Genomic DNA, 16,199 nt, shown 5'->3' on the forward strand with positions numbered 1-16,199 from the left:
GCAATGAGCATATGCATTACCTCACCACAGTCTGGCTTATTTCCTAGCAGCAATTGTCCAACGCTTGCTCCATTTCCCCCCTTCTGCTGGCTGTGCACCCTTCGCCCATTCCTCCCCGCTGAAATCACAAAGCTCTGACCCCAGTGAGCCTGTGAAGTGAAGCCTCCTCCTCCTTCCCAAAGTCCTTAACATTCGAAAGAGGCCCCTGGTGCAGAGCAGTGTGCGTCCTATGGCCCCTCTGTATGTGTGCGGGAGTAGAAGGAGAAACATACAATGGTGTGTACATTGGGGAAAAATCTGGAGAATTCAAGAAACAATCGATGGTAGTTCACTTGGAGACACAAACTGGAAGGTGGGAGGAATGGAGGATTATACTTTCTGTGTTGTTTCTTTTCTGTTCTATGTAAACTTCCCATCCAATGTACATGGATTACATTAATTAATTAATTAATTAATTAATTAATTTATTTATTTACTTATTTATTTATGCCAGTGAAGATAGTCTGGACCAGGAAATTATCAGCCATTTTCTTCTTGTACTTACCTGTATAAAAAAGAAGAAAACCTGAGAAGTATTCATTTTTGAAAATAAAATAAGCACCTATAATGCACCACCTCCCTTCCTCCTTGGTGACTGAAATATGCAACAATTTTAGTGACAGAAAAACTATGAATGATTCATCCAAATGAGCCGGAGCCAGGGAGGGGCACAGGAAGGAGAGGCCCCAGGAGTGGAGCCCACCGCCTGTTCCTCGGTGGATGGATCATCCCCCGTTGAGCCACTCTCACCCCATTTTGCACCTCTGCTGGGGCCCACTCCTGTCTGTCATTTTGGTTGTGTGTGCTTGCTTTACATGCAAGCTCCCAGCACTCTTCACACTAAAGCCTGTTTAAGGCAGGGACTGTCTGACTCTGATGTTTTCAGAGAGTAAAGCATGCAGAATAGAAACTGAATATAAATACTTATTAAATGTAACGTAAGGTAGTGTCCAAGAGGGTGGGAAGGCCGTGGGCTGACACCAGGATCTGCGCCTTCTCCACCACTTGTGCTCAAAGCCGCGCACAGATTCCTCATGTCTGCTCTGTCAGTGCGCATTAAGGTGCGAACTCCGTAACATGTTTACCAAGAGCTCCCTGCTCTGGCCCGCACTTGCCTTTCTGCCTGGCTCCCAAGACAAATCCTGTGCCCCAGCAGTCAAACTGGTCCATTCACCACTCCCAGAGTGCACCTTGAGGCTCCCTGCCTTCAGGCCCTTGCTTAGGCCTTTCCCAATCTCTGCCACGGAAAACCCAGCTCACTCCCTGAACACTCACCCTCCGGTGCCCCACAGACTGAGTTTGCTTCCTCTTTCAACCATCCAGGTGCTTGTCTAAGAGTTGCAGCCCATCCTGCACTATCGTCATCTAAACCTCCCCTACTTAAGCATAAACCTTTCCTCCGCCGGTGTCTATTACAGTGCTAGGCCCTGAAGAAAGGGAAGGGAATACAAGGGTGTAGCTCTAATCTGAGGGAGAATTAGGATAAAGGCTGAAACAAGACTGGGCTGGGCTGGGTTTAGGATTAGAATTAGGACTGGGTTAGTCAATTTCCAAACCCACCCACTAGGCGGCGCCCGTAGTCTCATTCCTGTCAAGAAGTTTACTACCTGTCTAACAAGTTTCCTTCCTGCCCTGTCCCTTTAAGAAGGTGATCCAGGTGAGGCCGGACTCCGCCCCTGGCGCTGGCCCCGCCCCTCGCCCCCGCCCGGCCCGCCCAGTCCCAGCGACCTGGCCCCTCCGAGCGGGCCGCGGTTGCAGGTCCCGGCCCGGCGCCATGGAGCGGCGCTGGCCCCTGGGGCTCGCGCTCCTGCTGCTGCTGTGCGCGCCGCTGACCCCGGGGGCGCGCGCCAAGGAAGGTATTGACCCCGGCCCCCGCTGCCACCCCTCCCCGGGATGCGCCGGCACCCTCCTCCCGGAGCCGGCATTCCGGAGGAGGCCCCTCTCCTGCGCCTCCTCCCTATTCCTCCTCGCGCCCCTCTCCAGCGCTCCGGTTTCGCCCGGCCGCCAGGCGATCCTCTGGCCAGGCCAGCCTTTGGTCTTTGACCCCAAACAGCTGCTTTCCCCAGTCGGTCACCAGCTGGCCCCTGCTGGCCTACACTTTGAGCCCGGGGTGGGGACTGAGCTCCTGATCGCTGCGAGGTAGCAGCGTCCAGACCCCCACCCCAGCAATAGTGGGGACCCCTCATTCTCAGACAGTCCGAGCCTCGGGTGCCCAAACCAGAGGCCTGACCCTCTTAAGTAGGAGGCGGGAAGTCGCCTTCTGCCCACCTAGGCTGCTGTGGGGAGTGGACGGGTGGGAGACCTGCCCCTGAGGGATGGGTTAGGTCTCTGGGTGCAGGGGCTCCTGGGCGCAGAGGTCAAGCCTTACATGTGAAAGCTTGCACACCCTCTCTGGCCCTCCTACCCCGATCCCCAGGCCCAGAGCCAGTGTCTTGTACCTTCCCTCCACACCCCCATCACAAAGCAGGCCGTTTTCTGGTGGAAGGGAGCCGCTCCACCCAGGAACTCCCCTCTGAGGCCCCCGTCACACCCTCTCCACTCATGACCCCCAGCGTCTGAGCTCTCCTGCCCATCCACCCTTCCAATTCCGAAGCCCACGAGTCCCGCAGGCTGCACCGACCCCCGTTGCTACGGCTGCTCTTCCTAATGCTTCCTGTGTTGACTTTGGTCGTAGAGCCAGCCCTCCAACCCTTGCCCCATTCTGCCGCCCTCCCTTCACACTCCGGAGGCTGACAGACTACTCCCTGGAGTACTTCACTCCTGCTTCTTGGGCCATTTTCCCCCACTAAACCTCAGGAAGTCACAGCTGTTAGGAAGAGGCTGTTGAAGCCTTGGGGCTGCAGGCTCAGAATGAGGAATGTGGGTTGCACATGCGGGACCTCCTCCCCCAGAGGTGACAGGTCCCTTCTCTCCCCACCTTCAGTCACTCTGATGGACACGAGTACAGCACAGGAAGAGCTGGGCTGGCTGCTGGATCCCCCAGAGGACGGGGTAAGTGTCTGGGGAGGGCACAGGCTGAAGGCCAGTGGGAAATGGGGCGGAGAGGTGGGTGGAGGAACGGAGAAAAAAGCAGGAAAAACTGGAAGTGTCTCCTCAGAGAGGGGGAGGGGAGATGAGTCAGAGCCTCCTGAATGGGACATTTGGGGGGGTGGTCAGGCTTCACCCCATGGAGAACTCCACGCCCCCCTGGCCCAGTGAGGGAGAGCTGAATACTCCCAAGGATGTGGGGAGAGCCCCCAGGGAGAGAACAGACCAGCCAGACTGAGGATGGTTGAAGGCTGAGACCCAAACACCCCAAGTGTCAATCTGAGGCCCATGGTTCCCAATGGAGTTGCAGAGATGGATTGCGGGGGTCAGGGAACCTCATATATTCCATATACATATTAAATATATTCTTAATGGAGTGTATGTACGTGTGCATTATTTTCTGGAGAGGACAAAGTTTTCATCAAATTCTTAAAGGCCTTTGACTCCCCAAAGTTATAAGCTGCCCCACTAGAGGTCCCTGAGCCCTTGGCACCTCCTCCATCCTCGCCAGCCCCACCACACAGTCCAGCTGTTCGAGCCTGCTCCAGTCCCTTCCCTCCTTGGTTATTCCTAAGACCCAGTGAGCAGAGGAAGGGTTGCAAGTCCCAGACAGCACCTTTCTGCCACTCAGCAGAGATGACCACACAGCCATTGGAGGCTGCCCCAGATGCCTCAGCCTCCAGGACTCTGGCCTCAGGCCTCCCTGCCCTCTGGTGCTGGACCTCTTCACTGTGTGTTCTCTCTTCCCTGTGCTGCTCCAGCCTCTATTTCAAGAGTAGGGGTTACTTGCTTTCTTTCCTTCCTTTTGAGTCCTAGGGTCCTGACTCCACTCTCAGCTCTCCCACAGACTGGCCTATAATTAGATTTAATAGACCAAACCATAATGTATCCTACAGGAGGGGCTGCTTGGAAAATCCTGGATTAGGCCAGCCCTAATAGGCATCTCATCTCATAAACCAGCTAATCACTCCACAGTAAGGGCTGTAGGTCCATCTGCTGGCTCCCATGGGCTTGCCCTGGACCCTGGCCACTCCCATCCAAGTCGCTTCCACTCCAGTTGGGCTGGAATGGAAGTAAGGCCCCATTGCAGCTCAGGCTAAAGAGCTTTGCACTAGGAGGGCAAGAAAACAGCAGTCACTGCCTCCCCTGCCCATCTTTTTAGAACACACACATACACACTCAGATTCAGGCTCCCCAGAATGTACCCATGTAGGAGCCCGCAGCCTGAGTGATAGGTGAAAGGATCCTCCCTGCTGATTCTGGGCAGCTGGTTTGCTCCCATCTGTCACTGCTGGAACCAGGAGAGGCAAGTCACAGCTGGGAACATCTGTTTCTCCTGGCACCAGCTGTAGCTGTAGCCACCTAGCTAATGAGCTGCATGTTAACCACCCACCACCCTTCCACCTGACCTCTGCCCCATTCATTCTACTCAGGCCTCCCCATCACAGCTTCCTCGTAAGAACAGGTTCTGGGTGCCTCTGTCATTCCCGTGTCATTGCTCGGACACCCCTTGCCCAATCTTTGAACCCCCTAACTTAATGCAAAAGCATGTGCCTCACAGCAGCATATATTTCTTGCCCCTGCTCCACCCCATCCCAAATTCTTAGTGAATGGTGCTTTTTCCTGCCTTTCCCAGAGCTGAAGGTAGCAATGAAAGAAGCCCTTGGGAAAGTGAACTAAGGGCCTCAGTCTCTTGTCTATAAAATAAGGGAGGTGCAACCAAAATATCAATGGAATATTTTATAGAATTTGAGAGTATCTACCTTAAATTCATCTGGCAGAGAAAATGCTTAAGGATGGCTGAGAATCTTTTTGAAAATGAATAATAATGAAATAAGAGACTTGTCCCCCCAGATATCAGAACATACTGTGCAACTATAATTAAAACATGTGACATTGCACAAGATACTCAGATCAACAGAAGTCCAAATACAAACCCACATATATAAGACTTTAGTGTGTTACTAACACTGAAATTGCAAATCAATGTGGAAAGTATAGACTGGACAATAAATTGACAATTGGATGTTCATAATTTAAAACAAAAGTAAAGTTACATCTCAACTTTATATTTTATAAGTTTGGGAGGGAGAACTTCCCAAGGAAAATACACAACGCAAATGAAGGTAGATGTTAGTATGTAAATATTTTAAATGTATGTCAACATCAAAGACATAATTAGTAAAAGTAGGTGGCATGACAAGAGGAAATATTTGAAATATATAAATAGAGAAGCTATGTTTCGTCCACAAGATTGGTCAAATATAAAAATACCATTAATATCCAGCGCTGATGAGATTTGGAGAAAATAAGTCCTTGTGCATTGTTGGTAGAAGTGTAATAAATGGTAAAAGTCTTGATAAATGATAAACACTTTCTGGAGGACAATTTGCCAATATCTTATAAAGTTTATAATATATTCACCCTTTGATACAAAAGTTCTACAAATATCTTGCAGAAATCTGTATGTTTACTTAAAAAAAGAAAAAACTAGAAGATACCTAAATGTCCTGAAGTAAGTGGATGTTTAAGTAAATGATGGTATGACCCTACAGGGGAATACGGTTTCATGTATTGCTAAAAAGAATTAGGTAAATCTATATTATACTCTTGTGGACATCTTTCAAAGACTTTTCTTTAAAACAAAAAGGTTACAAAATAATACTTGTATATTTTCAGAAGTTATGTTAAAAACACATTTGGGAAAACACTCAAACATTTCTCTAGAGGCATTAGCTAGAGTCTGGGAAGTTTTACTCCAAATTGTTCAAAGTGGCTGCCTCTGGGAATAGCTGGACAAATGGGAGGAGTTTCATTCTTTATTATATGTAAGTTTTAATTCGTGGACCTTTTATAATAAACACATAGAGGCAGAATGATTAAGAGCATTAATTCTGGAGCCTCGAGTGCCTGGGTACACGTCCCATCTCTGCTTCTTTATAGCTGAGTACCCTGAGCAAGTTATTTGACCCCCCTGTGACTCAGTTTCCTGTGTTTACAACAGTGACTGGCCCTGGTAAGTGCTAGATCACTGCTAGCTATTATTTTTACTAAGTTTAAAAATTCCTGCCCATCAGCTCTAGAAAGCCAGAGTTTGGGGACTTGGAGCCTGACTCTTGATTTTCCTCTCGCAGTGGAGTGAGGTGCAGCAGATTCTGAATGGGACGCCGCTGTACATGTACCAGGACTGCCCGTTGCAGGAAGGTGGAGACACTGACCACTGGCTTCGCTCCAACTGGATCTACCGCGGGGAGGAGGCGTCCCGGGTCCACGTGGAGCTGCAGTTCACTGTGCGCGACTGCAAGAGTTTCCCTGGGGGCGCCAGGCCGCCGGGCTGCAAGGAGACCTTCAACCTCCTGTACATGGAGAGTGACCAGGACGTGGGCATTCAGCTCCGACGGCCCTTGTTCCAGAAGGTGCTTCCAACCCTCAGTGCATTTCGGCCCTAACCTTGATCCCTGCCTCTTTTTTCATGAGGCCCCTCAGCTAAGAAAAAGAGAAAGCTCCAGAAACAGGAAGAGTCTATATGTGGGATGGCGGAAAGAATGGTGACTAGAAATCAGAAGAGGTGTATTTAAGTCCAGGACACCCGCTTGCCCACGGGGGATACCTTCCGAGACCCCCCCGAGGTGACCTAAAACCCCGGATATAGCTGAACCCTGTACATACTGTTTTCTTCCTACACATACGCACCTCCGGCTCTTTATAAATTAGCCACAAGAAGAGACAAACAATAATAAAGTAGGACAATTATAACAATATGCTGTAGTAACAGTTCGTGACCGTGTTCTACCATACTTCACTCACCTCTTTCCCGAGGAGGTGCAATGACAGCGCTGACGTGGGAGGGGAAGTGAGGCCGGCGACCTCTGCCCTGCGGCGGGGCCGCGTCAGGCTACCGTTGACCTCAGGCCGTCTACTTCCGGGTGGAGGTTGATGGGGGCGCGGCGGTGGGGGGCGGACCCGCCGAGAGCCAAACCCGGATAAGAAGGCGCTGCTGTACCTTCTCTGCTGTGCCCCGACTTTGGACTTAACGTCTCGGAGCTTCGGTTTCTCATCTTAAAACAGTGATGATGATAATGCCAGGCTTACCTGTTTTAGAGGCTTTGTGAGCATCCATTGGGATAACAGCACATGGTGGATGCAGGGGAAGGATATTTTGGCTTTTTCTGTCAGTAGCCACTACAGTCAAATGCCACACACCCCCGTGAGTCTACCCAGAGTTGTGTAGCAAGACAGTTCTCTGCAGTCTGTCTCCCTGATGCCATCCCTTTCTTTCTTACTCAAGAAAACGTCCTGAGATATAGAAGTGTAAGGAACATATCTTTGTAAGATGTGCTCTCATTTTTTTTCCCAAAGAGGATGTTGTAAAGTTTGTTATTAGTAATAAATTAATGATGACACACTTTATAACTGATCACCTCATTGGCACTGAGGTTGGAAACACCTCGAGTAGTGGAAATTATATGGGATGTCGCGTCTCCCTGCCCTGATTCCAATCCTAGCCCTGTGGTATCGTGGCCGTGCGATCTTGCACGAGGCCTTTAAACTCTCTTAGCCTTAGTTCATTTATCTGTTAAATGGGGTGGTAATCCATCCTACCTTATAGGATTATTTCATGGACTGAACAGCGTAATGCACATGAAACACTTGGCTCAGTACCTCCCACGTAGTAAGCACTTGGTTTATGGTTTTGTAAATTGTATTAAGCAAATAATCCTTTCTCTCAGATGGGACAAAGCTTGACTTTGTGTCACTGCTCTTTTTCCCCTCACCTTCTTCCCAGGTAACCACAGTGGCTGCAGACCAGAGCTTTACCATTCGAGACCTGGCATCTGGAGCTGTGAAACTGAATGTGGAGCGCTGCTCCTTGGGCCGCCTGACCCACCGCGGCCTCTACCTCGCTTTCCACAACCCGGGTGCCTGTGTAGCCCTGGTGTCTGTACGGGTGTTCTACCAGCGCTGTCCTGAGGTTGTGCACAGCTTGGCCCGATTCCCTGACACTCTCCCTGGACCTGGCGGGTTGGAAGAAGTGGCAGGAACCTGTTTGCCTCATGCCCAAGCCAGCACCAGCCCCTCAGGTGCACCCCGTATGCACTGCAGCCCCGACGGTGAATGGTTGGTGCCAGTGGGGCAGTGCCACTGTGAACCTGGCTACGAGGAAGGCAGCAGCAGTGGAGGATGCCTTGGTAGGGAGACTCAAGGTGGTGAGAACCTTCAGGGACCACTGGGGGAGTTGCCACATACCAAGGGAGGGAAGGATGCCGATGCTCTTATCTCAGCAATATTCCAACTGAGTGAGTGGTTCAGGGACCCAGGGAGACACATGTGCAGTGTTTCCAGTATAACGGCCTGGGGCAGGGTGGGGGTGAATCTGCCTGCAAAATCACTGGACAACCATGGTTCCACTGCCTTCTCTCTCCAGCCTGTACTAGCGGCTCCTACAGGGCAGACATGGATACACCCCATTGCCTCAAGTGCCCCCAACACAGTGCAGCTGAGGCTGAGGGGGCCACCATCTGCATGTGTGAGAGTGGCCATCACCGAGCCCCTGGGGAGGGCCCCCAGGCTGCATGCACACGTGAGTCTGGGGGCAGGGCCTGGTCATCTGTGAGGAGGTGTGGGACCTTTGTTGAGCCCGGATTAGGGTTGGAATTTTCCAGTTTATTAGATACTGGGGATTGTTCAGGGTGCTAGAGGCCCCCACTCACAACCCCTGCTCTCCCTGAAAGAATGCAGAGATGTGGTTAAGCTACTTTTTCCTCAGTAGGAATCCATCCTCCCAGCAAGACCTTGGGAGGACTTCAAGGATTGGGGTGGTAGGAGGAGAGGAGGAGCCAGTAGCTTGGGTGAGCACAAAGCTGCTCCCACTGACGGCCCCCCCTCCCACAGGTCCTCCCTCCATCCCCCGAAACTTGAGCTTCTCTGTTTCGGGGACTCAGCTCTCCCTGCGCTGGGAACCCCCAGCAGATATGGGGGGGCGCCAGGATGTGAGGTACAGTGTGAGGTGTTCCCAGTGTCGGGGAGCAGTGCTGGATGGGGACCCCTGCCAGCCCTGTGGGGGAAGTGTGCGCTTCTCCCCAGGGGCCAGTGGGCTCACCACGCGTGCTGTGCGAGTCGATGGCCTTGAACCCTATGCCAACTATACCTTCAACGTTGAAGCCCAAAATGGAGTGTCGGGGCTGGGCACCTCCAAGCACGCCAGCGCCTCGCTCAGCATCAGCATGGGGCACGCAGGTGAGAGGCCTGGGGAGGAGCCAGGACAGGACCTGGAGGAAATCCCCGGGGCTTAGGACCACGGAAACAAACTGATGTGCAGGAAGCAATCGAAAAGCTAAAGTTAGTTCCTCTTTCTTTCCAAATCCACTGGAATTTTCTGGCTCACAGAGTCACTGTCAGGCCTGACTCTGAGGTTGGTGAAAAAGGAGCCCCGGCAGCTGGAGCTGACCTGGGCAGGGGCCCGGCTCCGCAGCCCCGGGGGAAACCTGACCTACGAGCTGCACGTGTTGAACCAGGTAAGGATGAGGCTGAGAGAGTGTCTCTGGTGTCCATACCGAGGCGCACCCCAACATTCCTAGCTCTGGTTGCAGGATACCAGGGAAACTACCGAAGTGAACTGCATGGCTTTCTCAGGACAAAAGTCTACAGAGCCCTGCCATTCCCCAACCCACACCTCCCCACGTGATCCCAAGACTGCCCATCACCTTCACCAGGTCTGGCGTGGAAAAGCCCAGTTAACACAAGTCCCCATCCACAGGATGAAGAACGGTACCAGATGGTTCTAGAACCCAGGGTCTTGCTGACCGAACTGCAGCCAGACACCACATACATCGTCAGAGTCCGAATGTTGACCCCACTGGGTCCTGGCCCTTTCTCCCCTGACCATGAGTTTCGGACCAGCCCACCAGGTGGGTTGGTTATCTGTGTTTTGCATCAAACAAACACACACCCTGTCACCCCACTGAGGCTTCTCTGACCCTGTTCCAAATAGTGACCTTACCTGTACACGTACACACACACACATGCATACACACATTAAAAACTGCCATTGGGGGACAGTCCCACACACAGTCACAGTAGGCCCCCTCCCCATAGCGATCTCTTCACACACCTTCTGATACCAAGTACAGCAGCCAGTAGCCCATCAAATCTAACCCTCATGCGCCCTTGTGTGAGGCCCTTTCCACAGGCTCGCTCTCTCCCCTCTCTCTCTCTCTCTCTCACACACACACACACACACACACACACACACACACACACACACACACCTGTCTCCCAGGTTAGGGTACACACACTCAAGACCCATTGAGAGACCTGACCCTGGGTGTGCCCTGTTAGCCTCCGTCATCTCTGTGGACTCTGAACCCCCCAGACTTCTTCATCCCTGTGCAACAGTTTCCAGGGGCCTGACTGGAGGAGAGATCGTGGCCATCATCTTCGGGTTGCTGCTGGGTGTAGCTCTGCTGCTCGGGATCCTTGTGTTCCGTTCCAGGTGCCATACCTGTTCCTGCCTGCCCACCATCCTGGGTCCCTTTGCCCAGTCAGAAGCCCCTAAGTGCAACCCCAACGACCCTCCCATCCCTGGTACCAGAGCGCCAGTGTGTGCCCACACCCACCCTGTGCCCCCAGTCCTTGTTTGCCGGGGAAACTCAGTGGAGCCTGTTGGGCCCCTGAGGTGGTCTGGGGACCCTGAATGAGTTGGCCCTGGTTCCCACAGGAAAGCTCAGCGGCAACGGCAACAGAGGCCACGTGATCGTGTCGCTGACGTGGACCGAGGTACATCAGGAGCACCTGAGTGGGTGCTTGGGTGTGCATGTGCCTTAGGAGATACCACTGGGATGGGACCAAGGGACCCACGTTTGCTAGGCCAATTCAGGGCACACCAGTGGGGTCTGTTACTTTTAGGGCTCTTGTGTTTTGTACCTAATTAACTTTGGTTAATCAACTTGGCACTGGTGGCCCCCCCCGAGGCTCTGTGCAGTTACCTGTTAGCTGTTGGTACCACTGTGACAACACCCAGGCTCTGAGCAGCAGCCCCATCCTGGCTGGTCAGGTCTGTGGACTAAGGCTGGTGGGAGGGAAATCGCTGGCAGGCTCCCTGAAGTCCTCTGAGGCATGTGGGCATCCTGCTGGTCACCTCATTAGGGGTCTCACTACGGGGCAGCCAGTGGACCGTCCAAGAACCGGGGTGTGAGGGAGGCTTGTCTGGAATGTCAATGAGGTATGAGTGACTGGAGGAGTATGGCAAGCAGCAGTGAGGAGAAAGGGCAAGGAATTTGAAGCGTGGGCCAACTAGCCATGGGAAGAGGGTAACTCAAGGCCACGAACCCTCTTTTGGGTCTAGGTTCTGGCCCACTGCTCTGGGCTCGGGTGAGGACATGGTTGCTTTGCATAGACAGGAGGAGAGCAGCTGGGCTGTGGAGGCTTTGTTACTAAAGATAGAGAATTTCTCCCACTTCAGCCAAAACAGGATCCTTAGGGAACAGAGAATGAGAGGTCTAGTGTCTGCTGTGTGACCCCTCCTCCCCGCCCAGTACCCCTGAGCCTTGGAGTTGGCACTCCTGTGGCCGAGTCCTCTCTGTTCTCCCTGCAGAGGACAAGCTATGGTTGAAGCCTTATGTGGACCTCCAAGCATACGAGGACCCTGCCCAGGGAGCCCTGGACTTCACCCAGGAGCTTGACCCAGCCTGGCTGATTGTGGACACTGTCATAGGGGAAGGTGAGCCCTGCAGTCCCATCTGTGGCAGCACAGAGCTTCCAGCTGCCCTTTCCTACCAGCCCTTCATGGTAGAGTCTGCTGGCCTCTCTGCTGGTCCAAGAGCTCCCAGATGCATTCCCTCTCTGCTCTACCATCTGTCTGCCCTGGATAGTCACGTCATAACCCCCTTATCAAGTGTCCTGGAGCAGCCCCTACCTCTTGCAGGATCCACTTCTGTAGCCATGGAGTTTCTGATAAAGAACGTTAAACACATTGTCTTTGTCAACACAGGGGTCATCATGCCCAGGCTCTGGTTATTCTCAAATGTGGGACCCATTCAGGGCCTTCAGGGCCTTCCTCACCTGGCATTGCACCCCACCAGAGGCCTAGTGTCCTTGGGCTGCCCTCATCCCTTGGGTCACCAGAGGAAAGTTCTGAGCAGAGAACAAAGCTTCACTGTGTCCTTGCAGATTAAGCAGCCAAGCCAGCTGAGCTCTGACCAGAGGAGCCTATGGAAGAGGGTAGCAACAGTCAGCCTCCCCCATCACTTGCACACTGGCCCTGGACCAGCCTGCCTTCATTAACACACCCCAGTACCACCTCAGAGTGTACATTTACCCAGCATTTATTGAGCACCTTCTGTTAGCCAAGAACTGTGCTAACCTAGGAGAGTGCGCTAAACAGGTTGCAGAGCTGTTCTCCAGTTCCACACTCCAGTCCCCTTCCCCAGGAAGTACAGCCCAAGCCCTTGTCCCAAAAGGGTGTGCCACTTTCTGGTCCAGAGAAGAAGACACTTAGGGGGCTGGAGGATATTGCTTCCTGCCCCCTAGGGGAGCCTGACAGTGCACAGGGCCATGACCCTGTTTTCTTTCCACCCAGGAGAATTTGGGGAAGTGTATCGAGGGACCCTTAGAATCCCCAGCCAAAACTACAAGACTGTGGCCATTAAGACTTTGAAAGACACATCTCCAGATGGCCAGTGGTGGAACTTCCTCCGTGAGGCAACCATCCTGGGCCAGTTCAATCACCCACACATTCTGCACCTGGAAGGTGTCATCACAAAGAGTATGAGGATTGGTCTCCAGGAGCATGGGAAGGGCGAGTGGGGATGGGGGTGGGACCACCAGGCGTGGAGGGAAGATGTGCTGCTGAGGAGGACAGGAAGTCTGGGTCTGGGGAGAGGTGTGCGCCGTGCTCACGTGTGCTTTGTGTCTCAGGAAAACCCATCATGATCATCACAGAGTTTATGGAGAATGGAGCCCTGGACGCCTTCCTGAGGGTGAGGAGGGCAGATCAAGGGGCATGCACACAGAGCCCTGCGTACTGCTGCTGGTCTGGGAAGAGGAGACCCTGTCCATCCCCTAACTCACCCCCTCACCCTGCTGCAGGAGCGGGAGGACCAGCTGGCCCCTGGGCAACTGGTGGCCATGCTGCAGGGCATTGCATCTGGTATGAACTACCTCAGTGACCACAATTATGTCCACCGGGACCTGGCCGCCAGGAACATCTTAGTAGGTCAGAACCTGTGCTGCAAGGTGTCTGACTTTGGCCTGACCCGCCTCCTGGACAACTTTGATGGCACCTATGAAACCCAGGTAGAGCCCTGTACACTCACTGTGTACATGTTCACACAGAGTTACAGCCACACATGAGTACAGGATGCATGCTCATGTGGGCAGTCATTGCCCATCCCCTTCACACAGGTGTTTTTTTCATCCCCTCCATGCCCTGAAACACATCACCTTTGTGTCCCCCATGCCCTTTTAGGGAGGAAAGATCCCCATCCGTTGGACAGCCCCTGAAGCCATCGCCCATCGGATCTTCACCACGGCCAGTGATGTGTGGAGCTTCGGGATTGTGATGTGGGAGGTGCTGAGCTTTGGGGACAAGCCCTACGGGGAGATGAGCAATCAGGAGGTAAGCCTGAGGTACACGTCCCTGCATCACCTCTTTATTCACCTTTCACCCCCTCCCTAAATCCTCTCACAGCCCTTCCTGCAAGTATCTTTTATTTCTTCTTCCTGACCCACAATTCTCCTGCACTCCTATCTCCTCTGGTCCCTTTGCCTTATACCGTTCTCTCTACTGCTGGCCAGGGTGGTTTAGAGGCTCTGCTGCAGTCTGACCTTGTGGGAACAGACCTTTCTCTTGGACCACCGGGTTAGCCACCTACTCCTATTTCCCCTGCTGCAGGTAATGAAGAGCATTGAGGAGGGGTACCGGCTGCCCCCTCCCCTGGACTGCCCTGCCGCGCTCTATGAACTCATGAAGAACTGCTGGGCCTACGATCATGCCCGCCGGCCCCACTTCCACCATCTGAAAGCACATCTGGAGCAGTTGCTTGCCAACCCCCACTCTCTGCGGACCATTGCCAACTTTGATCCCAGGTGACCACACTGGGGAGGGGAAATTTGGAGGGCAGATCTGGGAGAATGGAAGTGGGCATTTAGTCACATCCACTAAGTGCTGGGCCTGTGGAGCTCTGGACAGAGTTCAGCATATGGGGCAGGACCACAGTCTGTACCCTCAGGGAGAATCCACCCCGATGGGGAGATGTGCCCCACCCCTGATAGCTCCAGTTTGATAAAGATAGGAAGCAGACACACTGAGATGGGAAGTACGGAGAAGCAGTGCTTGTGACCTCATACCTGCTCCACACAGCTCCATCCAAGCTGAGGGTGGGGATGCATGGCATGACTGGTTGGGGCAGCCTTGTGGGGTCTGGAAGGGCCCCCAGATCACATGGCCAGGGCAAGCCAATTGAAAATAATGCAGGGTGACAGGGGTGTCCAGTTCAGGGACTGTGGCCAGAGATAAGCTGAAGAGCAGCAGAGTGAGTGCAAGAGGACCCACTCTGCTGAGAAATTTGGATTTTATCCTGAATGCAGAGAACTGGTAACCAGTTTTTCTAAATTGTCCATGGGAGGGACATGGTCAGAATTTTATTTTACCAAAAACAATGCCAGAATGTGGCAAATGACCTAGTAGCAGGGGAAGGTAGGGGAGAAGGGCAGGGCTGGATTTCAAATGCTTTACCGGGTGAACCAGCCCTGGCATGCTGGCCTCTATCAAACCACCATATATAACCTTGTTTCTGGGAGAAAATGTGCTCCAAGTTCCAACTTTTGAAACTATCTTTTGGAGCACAACTCCCTTGTACACTGGAGACTGCATGTGCTAATCTTTCTGGAATGCTGGATATTTTTCCCCCAGCAGATTTACTTTGCTAATGGTTTTTGGCTCTGTTTGGCTTTAGTACAGGGACAGTCATTGTATTGTGAGTGTCAGCGTGCAAGAGTAACAGCTGAGGTTGGAGGTGGCAGGCAGAGGCTGCTCCCAGAACTCCAGGGGCCACCCTGGAAAAAGGCAGGCCCACAGCTGGCTTCCAGGGCCTCTGTTCTGCCTTCTGCTTCCTCAGCTGAGAAAGTTGAAACTGTGATATCTTAACCAGCCCCCAGCTGCCCAGAACTGACTGCTCCAGTGGCAGATAGGCTGGTGGCACACTCCCTGTGGGGGCTTCCGGGGCTGCTGCTTCACCCAGGTCTATCAGTGTAGCAGGCCTGTCGGCCTGCCCGTCGCTGTGAACCTACCAGGAAACAGGCCAGGAAATGGGTTCCCAGACAATGGCCAGGCGAACCCACAAAGTCTAATCTCTCTGCTCAGACACCCAACTTGAATGCTGGCTGCAGATGCTCATAGGCTGGGCCCCGATTTCAGGAAAGCTGAGGACTCAAAGGCCAAGGACAGCCCGTGCATCTCCCATGTGACTAAGGCAGCTCATGTCCCCACAGGGTGACCCTCCGGCTTCCCAGCTTGAGTGGCTCAGATGGGATTCCTTATCGAAGTGTCCCTGAGTGGCTGGAGTCTATACGAATGAAACGCTACATCCTGCACTTCCATTCGGCTGGGTTGGACACCATGGAGTGTGTGCTGGAGCTGACAGCCGAGTGAGGACCCTGGGGGCACGGGCAGGGGAGGGCTGCTGGGGTTTGAGCCCACAGGCTCACCATCCTTTCCTTGCCCACAGGGACCTGGCACAGATGGGGATCACACTGCCGGGACACCAGAAGCGCATTCTTTGCAGTATTCAGGGTTTCAAGGACTGAGGCCTCCTCTCACCCCACCCTATCCTCGGGGAGCAAGGATGGGGCCAAGGCCACTCATTATGCCCCGGCCCTGCCCTCCCCTTCCCCCAGATGGAGGCCTTTGGTGCTGCTTCACCCAGCCTTCCCTGAGAGAGGTGCCTTTCAGCCTGGAGCCTATTTTAAAAAGGGAGGTGGGGGTAGAAGTAAAAAAGGTAATTGGGGGAGGGAGCTAGGGAGGGTTTAATATATATATACATATACAGATATATTTTTGTAAATAAACAGGAATTGAGTTTTCACCTTTACCCCTGATGTTTTAATCCCTCTAATTCCTCCATCCCACCCGTGAG

At 53.0% G+C, this 16,199-nt stretch overlaps 1 protein-coding gene across 3 annotated transcripts; it reads left to right on the plus strand.

Moving 5' to 3' along the window:
* Positions 1-1,741: 1,741 nt before the first annotated feature.
* Positions 1,742-16,154, plus strand: EPHA1 (EPH receptor A1). 3 transcript variants are annotated; one of them, XM_036994512.2, is made up of 18 exons: positions 1,742-1,895; positions 2,963-3,030; positions 6,201-6,482; positions 7,853-8,255; positions 8,492-8,647; positions 8,959-9,303; positions 9,454-9,581; positions 9,824-9,974; positions 10,405-10,558; positions 10,784-10,842; positions 11,660-11,785; positions 12,644-12,829; positions 12,982-13,043; positions 13,153-13,359; positions 13,532-13,681; positions 13,958-14,151; positions 15,556-15,711; positions 15,792-16,154. In XM_036994512.2, exons 1-18 carry the CDS (start codon positions 1,814-1,816, stop codon positions 15,868-15,870), a joined length of 2,988 nt encoding a protein of 995 aa, XP_036850407.2. In that variant the 5' UTR covers positions 1,742-1,813; the 3' UTR covers positions 15,871-16,154. The 3 variants fall into 3 exon arrangements, with proteins under 3 accessions (XP_036850407.2, XP_036850408.2, XP_073094405.1); XM_036994513.2 differs by having other exon boundaries at positions 10,462-10,558; XM_073238304.1 differs by lacking the exon at positions 8,959-9,303.
* The last annotated feature ends 45 nt before the right edge of the window (positions 16,155-16,199 follow it).

This window comes from Manis javanica, chromosome 6 (assembly GCF_040802235.1).
Source record: "Manis javanica isolate MJ-LG chromosome 6, MJ_LKY, whole genome shotgun sequence".
Classification (NCBI taxonomy): Eukaryota; Metazoa; Chordata; class Mammalia; order Pholidota; family Manidae; genus Manis; species Manis javanica.

What these genes read in the sequence shown, in the direction of transcription:
- EPHA1 (XM_036994512.2), top strand. Translation starts at nt 1,814, where the DNA reads ATGGAGCGGCGCTGGCCCCTGGGGCTCGCGCTCCTGCTGCTGCTGTGC. An exon ending in AGCTGCACGTGTTGAACCAG is followed by an intron (nt 9,582 to 9,823) that starts GTAAGGATGAGG and finishes CCCCATCCACAG; the next exon opens with GATGAAGAACGGTACCAGAT. An exon ending in GGAAGGTGTCATCACAAAGA is followed by an intron (nt 12,830 to 12,981) that starts GTATGAGGATTG and finishes TTTGTGTCTCAG; the next exon opens with GAAAACCCATCATGATCATC.